The 18,312-nt window shown below is 37.8% G+C and overlaps 1 protein-coding gene across 8 annotated transcripts in view; it reads left to right on the top strand.

Moving 5' to 3' along the window:
- ADD1 (adducin 1) overlaps positions 1-17,984 on the top strand; it is a 63,179-nt gene extending 45,195 nt beyond the window's left edge. For 4 of the 8 annotated variants that reach the window (XM_082281366.1, XM_082281362.1, XM_082281364.1 and 1 more), the window contains exons 11-16: positions 434-535; positions 2,334-2,423; positions 3,254-3,346; positions 9,104-9,260; positions 11,261-11,356; positions 15,576-17,984. In XM_082281366.1, coding sequence (XP_082137492.1) covers positions 434-535; positions 2,334-2,423; positions 3,254-3,346; positions 9,104-9,260; positions 11,261-11,356; positions 15,576-15,928 — 891 coding nt within the window. In that variant the 3' untranslated portion in view covers positions 15,929-17,984. Of the gene's footprint in view, positions 1-433; positions 536-2,333; positions 2,424-3,253; positions 3,347-9,103; positions 9,261-10,118; positions 10,494-11,260; positions 11,357-12,105; positions 12,140-15,575 lie in introns of all 8 variants that reach the window. The other 4 variants (XM_082281367.1, XM_082281365.1, XM_082281369.1 and 1 more) reach the window with 3 other exon arrangements.
- The last annotated feature ends 328 nt before the right edge of the window (positions 17,985-18,312 follow it).

Raw genomic sequence — 18,312 nt, 5'->3', positions numbered from 1 at the left:
CTGTATTAATATATTTATTCATAAAGTGAGAAGTAGGTGGTTTTTAGAAACACAAAACACTGTAGCTGTCAGTGTGGTCAAGTGCACAGAAAACCAACTTAAAAACCCTTCAGTCTTCAGAATCTCTGAACTATGCATAGGAGTGGCATTGTTTTGGGTGGAAGTTATTTGCAAGTTAACTGGCTCTCTAGTTGTTGTTGTTACTAACTTGACTTGATAGAATGGTTCTGATCTCTAGAAATGTATCTGAAGGTACAGTTTATATTACTGAAGAAGAAAGCAACTTAGTCTTAGGAATGAATAGAAGAATGCAATCATTGGTTCAGTTCTCTGCTCTGTATGATGCATGATCGACTGTGATGTGACTTTGCTGCTCTGAGTGTCCATAGCCATTACAGCAGTTCTGACTCTGCAACTGTTCTTGATGTTACAGTGGACTAAAGAGGATGGACATAGAACTGCCACCTCTGCTGTCCCTAATCTGTTTGTTCCATTGAACACCAATCCAAAGGAGGTCCAAGAAATGAGGAACAAGGTTTGTAATAGCAATAAAGTAAATAACTTTTTTTTTTTTTTTTTTTTGGTCATCACTACAATTAAGTTGTGTGCTTGTAATGAACTAACTTACTTTGCTATAATGACATTTTGGGAGCTCAGTAAGCAACACAGTGCTGGTATTGTCCTGTCCCTTTATAATGAAATAATGAAACAATTCCTAAGTGTCCTGAACTCCTCTTGGAAAAAGTTGGTATTTCAGTTCACTACATGAAGACTTTCATTTTTCTTAGACCAGTTGCTGGGTACCTCTGAAACAGCCAGCTCTGAGTTTATGGTAGTAATTCTGTACCCTGAGATCATAGTTCTACATTAGTGACCTCTTTTCCTGTTTTGGTAATACCAGTTGAAATTTTATGTCCTGGAAAAAGTAATCTATACATCTCTCTCCATATTTCAACTGTATTATAATATGCTGTGATTGCTGCAGACTTTTTTTTTTTTTTTTTTTTTTTTGTCTTTGGAACTGCAAGTTAATCTTCTTGAAATAAGCTTGCAGTTAATTTTCCTGTTTTTCAATTTCAAATCTTCTTGTCACCAATCTACCAACAGGAAAGCACTGAATGCATTGGGGTGTTTTCACTTTATTTCTTTTACGGTATAAAATATGCCCTGGTATCTTGTTAATACTTTACTGGATTGTTTTGATACCTCTAACTGATGGCCATGTAGAACATGGGAGTTAGCATTCTGTCAAAGAGGCTGTGTACAGGGGTACTAGAAGGAATCTAAAATAATTTGTATATGGCTGACAGCACTTAATCTTGGCACTGTAAAATAATAATCATCTGAAATGAGGATTATGGTGAAATTTCCAAGCAGTTTCTTTGTGTTTCAAACACAAAATACTGCTTTATTAAAAACTTGAATGAAGTGACTAAGAGGAGTAAGTCTTTCTCAATGATAAGAAAGGTAGTAAATTAGAAGCAAGTGAAAATTATGGGAGATCTTTGCACTTTCTGAAATACCAAGTATTAATAATATTTCTTGTTTGTGTATTTGTATGCATATATTTTTTATAAATTGAAAAGTGGAGGGCTTTTGAGATGAATGCTTTTCTTCATTTATCTTGGTACAAGAACCAGAATATTTTACAAATAAATTGTGAGTCAGTTGTTATGAATTCTTTACTACTGTAGGATATCTAATTTAAATAGATAATACCTGGTTTAAAGATCCAATTTCTGTTCCAATCTTCTGTATGAAAAGAACTGGGAGGTATATAGGATGCAACAAAAGGGGTGTTTTTGAGAACTCCTGAGTATCAGTTTATGCACAGAGAAATTACTTATATGCCCTTTTGAGGATGTGGTCCTGACTAGATGCAAAAATGGAAAGTTGTGCAGTGTTTTACAATGAGTTCTATAGGGAGATGATATTGTGGTGCCGTATCAGTAACTAACAGCTAATGACAGAAACCTGCAAATGACTGGTCAGGTACAATAGACTGAAAAGCACAGAGGTAGTTTTTATATTTCTTCTCACTTTTCACAAACTGGAGTTGTCTGTTACCTGTTTTACCATGATCTAGTACTAAAAAGCGAAAGACAACACCTTCTGTGGTACTTAGACTAAATTCTGAGAAATATGAGGACTCAGCCAGGAACCTGAACATTTACCTTCAAGTGATGTTTATAAGCTCAGCTTCATTTGAAGGCTCTATGGCCACAGCAATCAGCACTGGGTGTTGCCTGTTGGCAGGTTCACTCACCCCTTTTTCAAATACAAAAATGTGGTGAACTTTTTTCTGTTGTTCATTCTGATGTTTTCCTTTACAGATCCGAGAGCAAAATTTGCAAGATATTAAAACAGCAGGCCCTCAGTCACAGGTTCTTTCTGGGGTAGTTGTGGACAGGAGCCTTGTACAGGTGAGAGTATTAAATTCCTAAAACTGTTAGCTTAATCTACAATATCCTCTGCTTTCACCTGATATATCACTGTGAAATTATTCTTTAATTGGCAGAGAGTAACTGTTTATAAGGTAAGTCTTAGAGGTAATACCATTGTCTTTGCAAGAGTGCTCAGGGTCAGAAATTTAGAGGCTTCAGCCATGTGGCCCAAGCATGTCTGTGGAGGATGCTTCTTGATTTTTTTGCTGAATGTAATGCATGAAATTCAGAAGCCTTATTTATATGGGTTAGATTCTTGTTCAAAACTAGTTGGGCTTTGTGACAGCTTTTTGTTTGTTTGATTTCTGAATTTATGTATCTTGAAAGATTAATACTGGGCACAGCAGGCTCACTGTGGGGCAGTAGTGTTTTGTGTTAAATATGGGTTTTCATGCTTCATAATGTTTTATTTGAAGAGCAGTTTGGGGAAAAAGCTATTACTTCAATGAAACTTAAAAGCAGTATATCTGGATATACAAAAGACTGTAAATCATAGCTTAAAGTAAAGTAAGAATTAGAGCTGTACAGTTATACTGTATAGCTGAATAAAACTTTTTATATCCAAGTGCTTTCAACTGCCCCAGATAAGTATTTTCTGATATACTTTTTAAAGTTTGGTGAGTCTTATCATGACCACAGCATTATTCATGTTGGGTGTCATATTGTGTGCATGTCAATTCATTCTCATATGCAGTTTCATCTACCAGTTACTGTTTCTTTGCATGTTTTTAGCAAGCATCACAATGCTTTCGGTTGATGTTTTAAAGCCCGGGCTCGGTTTGCTCTGTTTACTCAATTTACTGTTGCAGGATGCTCCCCTCTCAGACTGTACGGAATCTATTGAAGGGCTCGATCTCACAGAGCAGGCCTTTAGTCCCGCTAAATCTCTGTCTGTTAGAAAGGTACTGCCCTGTCATACTGCTCTAAATACTGTTGTTCACCCTTCATTTAACCTCTCCTTACCCTGACCTTTTTCCTCTGTTAGAAATTATTTGGCTAAAAAATTCTAAAAAATGAAAATAGATGGATCTTCAAATCATGTATATGCGATGATGCAAACCGTTACTTTACCCTGTTAAGAGTGTCTTAAGGATCTTGATCTTTGTCTGTAGAAGTTGGTGAGGTTAAGGTGCTGATCAGGTTCTGCATATAGAGGGTTTCTGTATGCATGCTGTTAGTGTTGAATTATTCTAATTTGAGATCAATTTAGTTAGCTTAATCTCAGCCTGATCACATCAGTGTAGTTCTGAGGATACCACATACTCTGTATGTTACGTGACAAACACTGTCAACTCTTGATCTCAGAGTGCTAGACGCCTGGCTGCCTTAAAACTTCCTGCAGTTATCTGCAAGAGTTGCTAAGTAATGCCCCACACTTGCAAAATCGATTGGCTTTCACACTTTTCTTCATGTTTGTGCTTCCATGATATATGTTAAATACAGAATCACTTCAAGAGGTGTGGGCATGTTGGGTGGGAAGTCCTTGGGGCTGACTGAATGGAGCAGCTGCACACTGCAAATAAAGTTTCTTAGAGCACATCTAGTATGGAAGCACAGTGTGTAAATAAGCATCAGTGCCTCCTCTGCTCCAGTATTTTACATAAAAGATTCTTAAATCTTGGTTTTAGGTCATGCCTAAACACCTCATTATCAGAATAGCTTTTGCATGAAAAAAACCCAGAATACTTTAAATTACACCATTGTTGGAAACCTTGTGGTTTTATAACACTTTCTAGTGTAATGAGCCAGTTTGTGTTATAGATACTTGAATCATACTGAGAATATGATAGTCATGTTTTTCACATTGCAGTTTTTTTGGTCCATATTCCTAAAGGAAAAATAATAAAACACCATTTCTGCATTTAAGATGAAAAATACAGTAAAGCCAAATTCTTCCGGGCAGTGCATGGCTTTTATTTTCTACTTAATAATACCTTCAAAGTGAAAAATTATTTTCATGATAATTATCTCAACACAGATTTATTTTTATCAGTGAGATATTTCAAGTATTATTGTCAAACAATGACATAAGTTTGCTATAAAAGTAGTCAGGTAGTTTACATGCATTTTCAGAGATGGCAGCAAACCAACAAATGGTCTATTGGTTATGTGATTTTGTCCAGTAGTGTCATGTTAGGGTTTGGATGTCCAAATTATTTGTTTCAGATTTTGTGGTGTCATGAAAGTGCTTTCTGCCTGAAATAGTGTGTAAAATTAGATCACAATATAAATTACAGGAGCGATCATGAAATAGAAGTGGCGTATGTAATAATCTTTATTATTTTAATATGGATTGTGACCTGAATGCTTAATAATTTCCTGTTTGGGGAAAAAAAAAGAACAACCCAAGAAACAAAACCAAAACAAACAAAAACCACTCCTAAACCAAACAACCTCCTTTGAAAAAAATGATACCCAAACCAGAAAATCCAATGAACCAAAAATTAACAGCAACAAAAAAAACCACTAGAGAAATTTCCTAGATTCTGCCATAAAACAATCATGTTTTGTGGAAAAAAGGAAGTGTAAGCAATCTTATGATGCCCACATAAACCTCACCTGAAAATTTCAATGAAAGTGAAGAATCCTGTACATCAAGGACTTAGGGACTTTTAGGTACCAGATAATTACAAGTTCTCAGCTGACAAATTCTTTGACACTTAATGACAGTTTATGTAAAAAGTTTCATGTAATTGAAGTAACACAATGTATTACATTTTCAGTTAACATTGAGATTTATATCAAATACTAATGCACACTATTTTGGATGAAAAAATCCTTCCTTGTGTACAGTATGCATGTACTGCTTTGAGCTCTTGTGCCTACAGCTGCAGCAATGAATACTCCATTTTGCCTTTTCGCTTGCTTTATCCATGTTCTGAGAAGTCCTGGCCATGTTGCAACACAACCTCCTTGTCCATCACGTAATTTTATTCCTGTTCAGACTTGGTTAACCAAGCTTCTGCTGCAGTCTTGGCTGATTGACAGGGAATGTTGGTTATTCTTACCAACAACCATTCTGCAGTCTCATATTAAATAAAATAAATTCACGTGAATTTTCAGTAATTTTAAATAGAAGGGGATTCACCCATTTTGTGTCTCTTCCTTTAGAATGGAAATTCAGTGGCTTTGTTTGTAATGCAGACCCTCTCAGTGCTGCCCCAGAGGTGGCACTGAGTTTGAGTATCAGCTTCTACATGAACAGTACCTCAGGAATCTTGGTGTTCTGGATAAAGGCACTGCATTGATATCAGATTGCGTTAGGAGCAATTGTTAACTTAGACAATTATTGTGAACCCACTGTCTGATTGAGAGAAGAATTGGCATATATAAAGTGTCAGTTTTGGTCATATTGATCCCTGAGAACAAGGTGAAGTGCTTGCCTGTTAAATAATGGTCAGTTTTGAATTTTTCTCTAAAAGCCAGCTTTAGTGTAGAAGTTTCAAAATGACTTGATTAGCTAAAATTTTCATGTAGGAAGTATGAGGTCCATATTTAATATGAAGGTATATTGTGTATCATTAGCTATAAATGACTTTCCCTTTGTGTCTGTGGGAATGTATGCCCTTACAGAGTGAAAATGCATTCTCTTCATTAATATAATCTATCCAGTGTTTCTTACAGTGGAGAAAATGCTGTTGATATTTGGGTGCATACACACGCAATCAAATTTCAAATAGTCATCTAAATACTTTCAGAATCATCATCAAAGCAGTACTAGTATCAACATACTCCAGATGAGATCACTAGAACATTAATTTTTTTCATGTCATCTTATGTTGAAACAGAGTGTGAGTCTATGGGAATTTATTCTGTCTCTACAGGCTCTTTAATACTGAAAGTAACTCCAGACCAATTTTCTTGTTCAGTTGTTCTGAACATTCTTAGGAATTTCTGAATGGCATGGTCAGGTTGATAGCTCTGCAAAGTCTTGTCTATTTTAGTGTCACATTTAACAATTGGAAATGTGTTCTATACTGTCTTTTTAGTCCTTTACACTTGTTTTCTTTCTGTCCCATGTTTCATTTTGTGTTGTATATTTTTATTTGAATTCATAGAACACTGCTCTGTGGCCTATTCTGTGAAGTAAAACATATCTGCTTCTTGAATTCTACATGATTTAGAATAATCACATTGCAGGACTTACTAACATACTACTATAATTTATTTCCCACATAGACTCAGTCCCTCTACCAGTATCATTTTCATTAGTGGCCTTTGAACTGCTTCCATATTATTGATACTGAATAAAACTGGATATGTTAATCTGGAATCAGCTTTCAGCAGATAGAAGGTTTTCCTTTCTGGTCTCTTGCATAATTTTTCTGTTTTTATGATCCAATGTTGTTGCCTCTGATCTTTTCAATGCTACTTCTCTTGGGTCAAAGCTACTCAGCAAGTGCAAATACTGTTTGCATTGATTGTGGGTGTCTTTTGTGAGGGTTTCATTTTGGTTTCTTTTTTTTTTTTTTTTTTAATCTAATAAATGTGATAAGCTTGATTTGCTGCTTTTATTCCTAGTATTTAACAAAGATACTGCCATGTCATGCCAGTGCACCAGGCATCTGCAAGCTGCCTGTCTTGCTGTTTATCATGATTAAACCAACAGGCATTCAGTAAGATTCTATTTCATTAGAAGTTATTCTACCCAGTGACTCTGGATTTAACTTGTAACATTCAAAGATTCTTAGAAATTCCAGGGATACTAATGGGTACTGTGTGTCTTGTTCCTCTCTTGAATTTTGTAATCCCAGAAAACTCTAGAAACTCTGCCTGAGATCAGCGCTTTACAAGGTCCTGCTACTTATGCTGAGTTTCAGTTAAAACTATGGACTTAGTTTGAAGTGTGGGCAAAGATAGAAAGGGAAATATAAAATTTCCATGGGCATCAGTTTTCTGCCATCATTAAAAGCTGAGACCTGTAGTTTTAGGGGTGTTTTGAATTTTCTACAAAACAATTAGGGTTTGTACAAAGGTTGATGTTTACCTGACCTTTTTATGTATTATCTTCTGAGGAAAGCTGTTACTATGAAATCAGTGCTTCATGGATATAGTTGAGAAAAGGCTTTTGATATTCTACTGACATTCTGCATATAAAATGAAATTTCTTCTTATTTTATGGAGAAATGGAAGCGATCTGTAATATTTTAGAGATGTTTTTGTCCTGCAGTTCCTTTCAGGGTCTTAACAGTGAAGATTTATTGTTACATGGTTTGTTCTTTGGTACTTCTAGCTGGTGTTTGCTTCCTGAAGAGCAGCATAGATTCTAACACCCATCTTACCTTCCCGGATTGCTCTAGCCCAGATTTCTGGAGATCTCCCATTAGGCTTTCAGAACTGCTCTTGTTCTCGTTCCATCCAGAGATTCTTGTCTGTCACCTCTTTGGTGCTGACAACTTGTCCAAAGCAGCTCTTGCCATCCAAAACAGCAGTCTGTCTAATTTTGTCATCAGTTTTACAGTGGCCATCCTGTGCTTGTCCATGAAGTGTAGACATGGGGTGGAATGTTTGTCTCTCTGTTCAGGCACCGCATATTTTTGAACTGCGCTTTCTAATGCTTTCTTCTAAATATTGGTACAGACAACATTTGAATATGGAGATGACCTGGGTCAATCGGTAGCCCATATCTATTGGGTAATGGAGTTGAAATACCTTTCTTCAACAATGAAGACAGTTTGGATGTCACCATGACATGGGGCACAGGTCACACATCAGTCATTTCCAGACTAGTGTCAGCGTTTTGTATCTCCAATGGAAAAAACCAAATGCTTAGACAAGTCACTTGAGAGATAGAGCAGCTATCTCCAGGCAAGCATTTTCTGTACCTGAGACAATGAAAAGCCAGTGGCTTTAGTCTTTGCTATAGGATTAGAGAAGAAAAACTGAAAACGTTAACATTACAGAATCTCTGATGCAGCTGCTTTTGTCCACTGGAACTTACTGTACCTAGAACTGCTAATGTTGTATTTTTATTTGTATAACTTTTTATCTGGCTTATATGACAAATGTTATAGATTTAAATATGCTAACTTGTATCAGATTACAGTTAACCTTAATTGCTTAAAAATGGCTTGTAATCAGCTGTTAATCTGGTGTATACAGAACATATACAAGATGGCTTTTTACTATAACATCTGTTAGGTGTTATGTAGTAGCTGCTAGGCTTTTCTGTTATTAAAACAATACAAAGCAAAACAAAAACCCAAAGCAAAATAATAATAATAAAAACCAAAAAAAACCCCAGAAACAAAAAGACCTGTGAGCTGAGTTCTTGACCCTTTATAAGTACTCTGTGCCCAGACTGCCATGCAGGTGGGCCTGGCGTCATGTTTCTTTTATGTGGAGAAAAAGGAAACTTGATATACTTTTGTAACTTCAAATATAATTCAGTTAGGCTGTTTGGCTGCTGTTTGATTTACTGCTTAATGGTGCATATTCCCTGCTGGAGACCTGTTTTCTCCTTTATATTAACCTCCCGTGAATCAAATTTAAAAAAAAAAAATCTGTAATAGATTTTTTTTTTTATCTAAAAGAGGAAAAAGTAGCATTTTCCAGGTTATATTTTTGTTTTGTTTTTGGTTGCTTTGTAGCCTCTATACCTCTAAGAGTTCTGCAAGTTTCTGCTTGATTGCAGATGTATCTTAATTTTCTTTTGCCAGGGAGAATTGGTGACTGCATCAAAGGCAATAATTGAGAAAGAATATCAACCAAAAGTCATAGTGAGCACAACAGGACCAAACCCCTTCAATAAACTCACTGATCGAGAACTGGAAGAATATCGCAAGGAAGTAGAAAGAAAGCAGAAGGGACCAGAAGGTTGGTTTCTCTGTGTGTGTATTTTTCTGCAGTAGACTGTAGTACCAGCAAGTTTCTTAGTAATTGTAATGTGGGTTACCTGCAAAGGCCATTGATACATTACCCAGCTTTTGTAAGTTTCAGTTTTCCCAGTGTGGATTAGAAATTTGTAAAGTATATTAGAGATAAAATGTGTGATGTAAGTGTATTCTGTAAAATGCATAGATCTCACTCTAAAATTGTCCTTATAGACAAACTGGGCAGTAGGGCCAGTTACTCCCGCTGTTAAGAAGCTGAAAGATTGAAACTTCAGTCAAAAAAGTGTTTCAGTACTGGTTTTGTTCTGCTTTGTTTCCCTTGGCCCTAGACCTAGGCTAAGGTGAGGGAATCCTGGTGCTTTATAGCAGCAACACTGCAGGTTTCTAAGTCACTGAAATTTGTGGATTTGAGAAATACACTAAATGGAAAAGATACAGAATAATGTTTGATTGTTGCTTGGAAATGTGACATCTTGGGGACTTCTACCAAAATGGACTTTTTAAATTATTCTAGAATTATGACAGATTTGTGCTCTAAAAAGTGGCCATTGCTGCATCTGAAGTGGTTCTCCTGCTTTACTTTTGTATAATTTTCAGGAATGATACTTACAATGCTCATATGTTGTGAGCTGCTTTGTGTTGAATTTGAGTGATGCAGGAACTGGAAGTGCTGTTTCTTTTGCAGTGGGTGTTCCCTGCAGCTGCTTTTTGGGACAACCATGTAGGAACCATTGTGTTTGGTTTATGAAGTACTGGGTGGTGTGGGGTGGGATGCTGTGCTCTCATGCCTGTTTAACTGCATACCTTTATTCTCTCAGTAACGATGCCACATCCTTCTTAGATAAGGTATCAAAATATGGAGAGACTGTGTTACTAAGACAGACACCAGCTGGGGAACAGAGTGCAGTGCTTAGAAATCAGACCATCAGTGAGCAAAACACGTCAGATAAAAAGTCCCTGGATTTGAAAGGCAGATCAAACGCCTTCCAAGGAACAGATACGAAGACTTTACAGGATCGTGACGTATCATCACTGTCTAAGTCTTTAGATAACATTCAGTTTGCTGCTGCATGGGTTTCTTGTCAGACCATGCAGCAAATCATCCCACATGTAAATGGAGAAGAGCCAGATGGGCAGAAGTCCTCCCATAAGGAATTTCATACTGCAGTGATCAAAGCATTAAGGTCTGATCCTGACCTTTTGGCTGAGGCCTCAGGTATTACTAACAGGGTACAGCTGCGCTTGCAATCCAAGGAACAACCTCTTTATCTACACCATGTGGAGATTCTGTCAGTTGACTCTCATCTGTGTGACTGATTTCACTTTAATTGTGTAGGTGAACTGGATGGAACTATGCTTTAGTGTTGTTCCCAATGTATGGTGTACTGTATTAATGTTTTCCTTTGGATCTAGGGCTATTTAAAGCTGGAAGCAAGGGGGACCCTCCTTACTAATAACAAATACTCAAAGCACTGTGAAATCTGTTTGGAATCATATAATTACTGCATGTTTTTCTGATTATCTGTGCAGTCTTCTTTTCTTTTGGGATGCAATTTTGTTGACTCCAAATTTCAGCAATACAAAGCAAGCAAAAGAGTGTTATATTGTGTAGGCCTGGTAATATATCCTCCTCTCCATATTTGTTTATATCTTCCTTGTGGTTTTTCCTCACAAGTTTTCTTTTAAACAGCATGATAAATCAATTCATAAATTATTTCATTATTCATGTTCTCTTAAAAAAAAAACCAAAAAAACCAACTCCAAAAAGAGCTACAGAGCACAACAGTGACTTGAACAGTTTTGTTAGTATCAAACTATTGCTTAATTTTCTTTTGCTTGTTTTGGTATTATTTAATATCCTGGCAGAATTTTGATTCAGAAAACTGTATTGGTATCTTTTATGCATGGAGCAAAAGGACACTTCTTTTCTCACATGCTGAGAGGTTTTATTTGCCTCTAATTTCCCTTTGCCTACACCTACAGAGCCTTCAGAAGACGGCAGGCCACAGAAAGAGAAAAGCCCCCCTGACCCCACTTCAGCTCGCACTCCTCCCAGTACGCCGATTAAAATAGAGGAAGGTACGTTCTGCTGCCGTGGGGATCGGGGAAACCAGTAACTGCATCCTTAGTGACTGATGCATGGGAGTACATGAACTAAAGCCAATAACAGTAAATGACTTCTTGTATTTCATTGTTGTACTACCTACAAGATACTCCACTGAACTGTGAGTCTTAACAGGAGTTTTGTTTACAATAATAAAGAAGTGTGCATTAATATAAAGACAAATTTCCATCTCTTCAGAACTGCCTTGTCATCTCTTGGTGTTTCTCAACTGATTTACCTTTTTGTACATTTTCTGTGAGATAATTACTCTTACTAAATGAAATAGTGTCTGATAGTGAACCGGACACGTATCTAGATGCTTTGGTAAATCTTCTTCACTGGTTGCACATTTCTTAAACATTATTGTACTTGGATTACACCTCAGTAAATATTTTTCCTACTCAATTTGAATCTAAATTTGATTATTTGCTCACCTTATGTCATAGTTTTAACTAAAATGAGAGCAGGCTGCTGAAGTTGATAATTCCCTAAAAAAGGGATAAAATTATAATCTTGAACAGGTGTAATCCAATCATTGTCTTGTTTCCTTTACCTTGTACATTGGATATATCACTTGTCTGTTAGTCTGCCATTCACTACTTCATCTCATTCTGTTTTCTACAAGAATGGTTGCAACCATTCTTCTAACGTAACACAATGGCTGTGATGAATGCATAGATTCTCTACTTGTGCTTTTTTCTTCTTGTGGCTGCGTTACAAACAGGAGATGGATATGCTAAAGAATACCTGTTACCATAGTAAGTATCATTCCATACTCTGACCTGCTTTTGTGCTTTGCTTCACTCTTGCATTTTGTTTACAAAGGTTTTTTTTGTTGTTTTGCTTTTTTTATATAAAAGCAGGCTTTTTCAGTTGAAATGTTGATTTCTTTAGTTCTCAATTCCATGTACTTCCAGGCAGTTGCAGATCTCATGTTAAAGCGCACTCCCCCTGTGAGAGAGACTGTGAAAGTCACCCTCCGTGTTTCCATATCTGTGTGTCCGATTCCTCAATTTAAAAAGGAATAGTCTGAAGTTGTCTGGCAGATATAGCTGAAACAGCCCTGGGAGTTTCTGCCCCAACTGTTTGCTGCTGCCCGTACATCTTGGGCCTGGTAACAAAACAGAAGAGTTCCTAATCTATTCCAGTGCAAAATCCACTGATGTGGATTTAAATTTACCCAGCAGACTTCTGCATGGAAATGGATATGGGACTACTCCTATGTTTTGTGTTAACTGTAGGGAATTCAAATTCCAACCAAGGAATAACAGCAAGTACTCGGTGGCAGCAACTTCTACAGCTGTTTTGGCTAGCTCTGCAGGGCTCCTTCGGATTATACTTTAAAGGAATAAGGATGTTTGTATGTCCTGTTATAGCCAAAAGTCAGTGTGTTTGTCATAGGTGTGAAAGTCAAAACTACATTGTAGACACCTGTGATGTTACTGATAAAGTTCTAAAACTTGGAAGTTCTTTTAAACAGAGAATTGTGTTGCAAACTCCTCTAGTTATATAAGTTTTCCAGGACAAACATACAAAGCTTATTTTAGAGAGTAACTGGAAGTTCACACCATGGTGACCTTGGTTGGGGAAGGTTCTGTTGAATGACAATGTTCTCTGTATACAACCTCTTCTCAACTTTGATTCATCATATTCTTTCTATTTAAGTGTAGCTGAAGTCAGTCAAGTGTTTTATGTTAACTCAATTATAGCCTAGTTTGTATGTTTGTTCACATCTTTGTGTTGAAAAAAACCCAACCCAAAATCCCATAAACCTTTATTTTCATAAATAATGTGATTGTAAACACACACCAGTATTGATGTTATGCTTTAAGCTCTTAAACCACAGTTTATATATAAAGGGAGAGCACAGATGTAAACATGATTATTTTAAAAAACTTCTAAAATGTTGAGGTAATGCTGAGTTCTTAAACTGTAAATAGATTTTGCAGCACAAAATATGTTTTTAAATCTTCCTAGTTACATTACTGAAATCCATCCAGTAGAGTAGCAGGGTGTTTACATATTGTGTGCTGGCTTTATTGAATGTGGAATTTGTAAATCTTCTGAATTCTGGTAAAATAGTGCCCTTAGCAAACTAGATAAACAGATGTTTGCTTGATTCCAGCATCACGTTAATCCATTTAGTAAGGATGATGGGAACTTGACAAACTGGGAAGAATAGCAGTCCTGGGTTAATGAGTTATAAACTCATTTATATTTATTCAACCCTCAGGCCAGCTGGCAAATGCTGTTTGAATGCCTGTAGCTTCCTATTCTTTTATTTGAAGAATTTCTAATCCCTTTTCTAAAACTTCAGAACTTTATTTTAAACTTAATTTTAAAAAAGTAAAATAAACCTGACAGTCCAATATGGTGCCTGTTCTAAAAATTGGGCCAACTAATGAATAGAATATAATATTTTTTACTTGGAAGGGACCTACAATGACTATCTAGTCTTAACTGCCTGACCCAGTTCAAGGCTGACCAAAACTTAAAGCTAATTGTCCTAATGCCTCTTGAACACTGACAGGCCTGGGGCCTTGACCACCTCTCAGTAGGTGGGAAGCCTATTCCAATGTCTCACCACCCTCTCAGTAAAGAAATGCTTCCTAAAGTCCAGTCTGAACCTCCCCTGGTGCAGCTTTGAACCATTCCCACACATCCTATCACTGGATCCCAGGGAGAAGAGCTCGGCAATGTTTTCAGTTAATTCCTGAAAAGTCAAATGAAATCCAAAAGCAGTGTAATGGTAGTGAAGAATCATAACTGGTGTTTCTTATGACTTTGTGTCTCCCATACATAGAGCTTCAGGAGGCAGCTTGTACTGTACATAACTGCTTTCTCTTTTTTGCTCTGATTTAAATCCTGCTTGCATTATAACTTTTAAACTGCTAACTTGTGCATTCCGAGTGTTTGGCACTGGATACTAGTGTGTGGTGTTTATTTAACCTATTAGAAGTTCATGGTGCTCTAGGCAAAAGATGTTTGTTTCCTCGCAGGTATTCACATAACAGAGCCCTCTAAAATATATCAGAGGATTATTTATCCCATCTGGCAGAAGTAAAAAGAACACTGTCACTTTTATAGGAAAAATGTGAAAGTATCAAGTATTTTCTGTAAATTCTTGTGAAAGCCTTCAGTCTTTTCAAATTAAAACAAACAAGACTTTGAAAGGAGGAAAAAATAGTTGCCTTTCATTTGTGCCTCACAATGAGCCTGGCCTGGATTTTGTTCTAAATTCCTCCTTATGTAACATCAATGGGGATAGATGTGACACAGCTAACGGGACACTGCTCGGCTGCGGTGCACGGAGAACATTGCAGGGAGCTCCACAAAGTGCTCCTTGTTGACCCCATGCACAAAGAGGAGTCTTAAACAGAACATCCCTAAAGCACAGCGGTGAGTGGGGAAAGTGTTGCAGTTGAGGGAGGAGTGGTTCAGTTCCCCTTTGGACATACAGTTACCACTGGACTCTTGATGCTCCCTTTTACAGGGTGAGTTTTGCTGTTGACATCACATACAATAAACAAAACAAGCTGTATCACATAACCTGCTGAGCTCATTTAATTTGATAAACTACATGGATTTTACTTACAGGAATCCATAATATGTACTCATATCTTGCAAAAAAAGTGAAGCCTTTGTGATAGGAAATTGTATTTTGAAGCAATATCAGTTAGATCTCATGGAAGAGTATTACGAAAATCCCTTCACTGAGATCATAAATTGGCAAGCCAACAATTTAGAAACTAATGGATTTGCATGTATGGGATCACTGCAAATCAGCAATTAGTTTTATCTCTCCAAAAGGAATAAGAATAAAGGTATGAAATTGCAAAACACTCTACTCAATGCCAGTGAAAACTGTAGGTTTAATTCCTGCTTTATTGCACTAAAATCTTGTGTTGCCTGCAAGTGTCACAAGTAAAACAGGAGCAAGGTCTAAACAGTTACTTTCTTGCTGATGCAACTCAGCTTTATCTGTTCTGTGTGAAGAAGCTTAAAAACAAACAGAACTTTGGAATATCTTATTTCTTCTGTGCCCAAAGCTGGAGAACAGCCCTATTACAAAGGCTTTCATGCAAAGTAAATATGTTAGTTTCATATAGACCGCGCTCGCCATCCACTTGCTCCGCTTGTCCTGCTCCAGGGACACTTTTGTAAACTGACTGTCACTGTCTGTCCGTCCACCAGAGACACGGCAGGACCAGACCTACAGAGATGACAGTGATGCTGCAACTTTCAAGCAAACCCTCCCAGATCTCACCCCCGATGAGCCTTCAGAAGCACTCGGCTTCCCTCCCTTAGGAAAGGAGGAAGGGAGATGTGATCAAGATGTGTCCAAAAGCCAAACGGAATCACCTGCAGTGGAAAATAAGGAACCCCAGTCCCAACCCACTGAAGAGCCAGCAACACCAACAGCTGAGGAGGGGACAGCTGCTGATGCAGGTAGTGATGAATCTCCAGGGAAGTCCCCATCAAAAAAGAAAAAGAAGTTTCGCACTCCTTCCTTCCTGAAGAAGAGCAAAAAGAAGAGTGACTCCTAAAGGCCAACCCACTGCAGAAACACTGTCATATTTTAAAATCCATTAACCACTAGAATGTACCAGATCGTACTGAGTGTTTTGTCTTACTATGTAAATGAATGCCACAATTAATCCAACCAGCCCCTCAAGTTATGGCTTGATTGTTTAGGGTTATAACCAGAAACTAATGTCCAAAAAGGTGCTAATCCTGTGTGTTCAGCAGCTGCCACAGATCTGATCCCTAGTTTGTAATCAAATATAAATGACTTCCATGGGAAGGCATTGATTCACTATTTTTAATTTAAAGCCTGCACTGCTTTGCAAAAGAATATAAAAAATTCACAATTAAAAATAAAATGCCCATTGCTTACCACAAGAAGTGTTCTTTCCAATACTCTGTTCCAAGTCACAAGTAAATTTCTTGAATTTTGACTTTTAGAGAGGATGCTTTTGCAGTGGTGTTCTCAAGGGGGGTGTATTCTTGAACTGACATGTAAACTTCTGCAAGCTTGTGAGTACAGGTTGTGTTTTGGCCAAGCTTTGAGGCGCTCCATTGCTTCCTCTTTTTCTCCCTTCTCACTATTGTTACAAAATGAAGGTGTTTTTCACTTTGTTTTATTTTATAACTGGCTGGTGAAATCAGTCTTTGATGTCTAGGACTGAAATGTCTGTGGTGTGTTCCGCTCATGTTGTGTGTTCAAAGAGCCGGATCTTGGCCTGGTTTTTTTTCTTTCTAGTGATTTACAGTTTAAGGGAAATCTGTCTCTGCTCTTGCCTCGCTGAGTCATGTGGTGATTTGGCTGTTAGAAAAGGTTAAAAAGTAACTGAAGTATAAGCATTTCAGAAGTTTTTTCAGCTGGCGGTGTGGAGCATGGGCAGGTGTATTTTGGGCCTTAGCACAGGTTTTTTCATCCTCTTAAAAATCCCTTTGTTGCACATGCAACCTTGCTGTGCATGAACCCCATGTGCAGCCTTTTGTGTTTGTTCCTTCCCACTGATCAAAATGTAAATGCATTACACTGAGTATTTCACCTTGTTTTATAGTAATTATATTTTCACTTACAAAAGCTGGCATTTCTTTAAATCTTTTTGTTGTTGTTGCCAGCAGTCAAGTACAGAAATCCTGTGTAACCTTAAAGGTGTATTTTCACTGTTTGCTGTAAATGTTTGTTTAATGTGCAGCATGGCAAATCACTCTTGCCACTGAGTTTCCCAGTTATTGCCATGCTTCTGTCTATCACTAATTGTAAAAGTAATTTAAGATCAGGTAGGTCAAGCTTGCGGAATTCTCTGGAAAGCGGGTGCTGTTCCCCGGCCCAGGTTTCCAGAATTTGCATTTTGGGTTTAACAGCAGCAAACCCCAACACCCCATGGGGGTGAGGGCAACACACTGACTCCCAGTGTCTGTAACACAACAGAACATGGATGTAACCTTTTAGGACAATATTAAATGTTGCAACTGGTAAAATAGCAGAGAACTAATGCCTTATATTCATGCAGCAGAAAGCATGGAGGGCCGGGCGGATGGAGCGGCTGGAGGCAGCTCTGGATGGGCAGAGCAAGGCCTGTGTCGGGCTAGGAGGTGCCAATGCCTCAGGCTGGTTTTGGGCAGCAAAGGGGCAACAGCTGGAAGTGGAATTGAGCTGTCAGTGTTCAAGTGAGAAGAGAGGTATGGAGGTGGCCACTGGTGCCGTGGGAAAGGAGACAGGGCCTGTGTGGGACAGAGCAGGCGGGTACTGGGCAGGAGCCCCCGGACAGCAGCGCTCAGGCAGGACTGCATGGCACGAATGGCTTTCAGCTTCTACTCTAACCTTGTATGTCCTTGTACACTAGGAAGCAAACAACACTTATTTTGCTAAATTGTGTTTTATTGCAGGGTCGTAACTAAATGACTAATTGCTGTATGTTTCAGTTCTTTACTGAAGTCCCTCCATTTATCTTGACCACATATGCAATGACTCTTAATTTCTAATTTTGTAGTTTGTTCTTTTAGTTCTTTGTATTACAATATGAAATGTAGTCATGTATGGTATGGTTACACACTTTGGGGCAGAATAAAGTCCTGTATTTTTCTTTCTTTCTTGTATCATTAAGTTCTACTCACAAATAAAACTCTTGGGAAAAAAAATCATGCTCTGCTTTCAAAATGTGTGCACTTTTATTCTGTAGCCTAATTTGCTTTGTTTTCTTTTAATGATTAATGTGTTGATTAATGATGGCTTTCATTCTCTGAAAATACTCAAATTGGCTACTACAGGGCTCCCTTCCCAGAGGTTCCCAGCTGAGCAGTGGGCAGAGCCTGGTGGAGGTTCCTTCCCCCACCTCTTGCTGGGGTCAGCATGGTGCTGTCATACATGGCTGGCTCCCTCAAGGGGGCCTTTGGCACCTTGGGTAAAATTCTTGCC

This window comes from Coloeus monedula, assembly GCF_965178545.1.
Source record: "Coloeus monedula genome assembly, chromosome: 5".
In the NCBI taxonomy this organism is placed as follows: Eukaryota; Metazoa; Chordata; class Aves; order Passeriformes; family Corvidae; genus Coloeus; species Coloeus monedula.
Note: the sequence above shows the minus strand (reverse complement) of the source record. Positions and strands in the feature narration are given on the sequence as shown.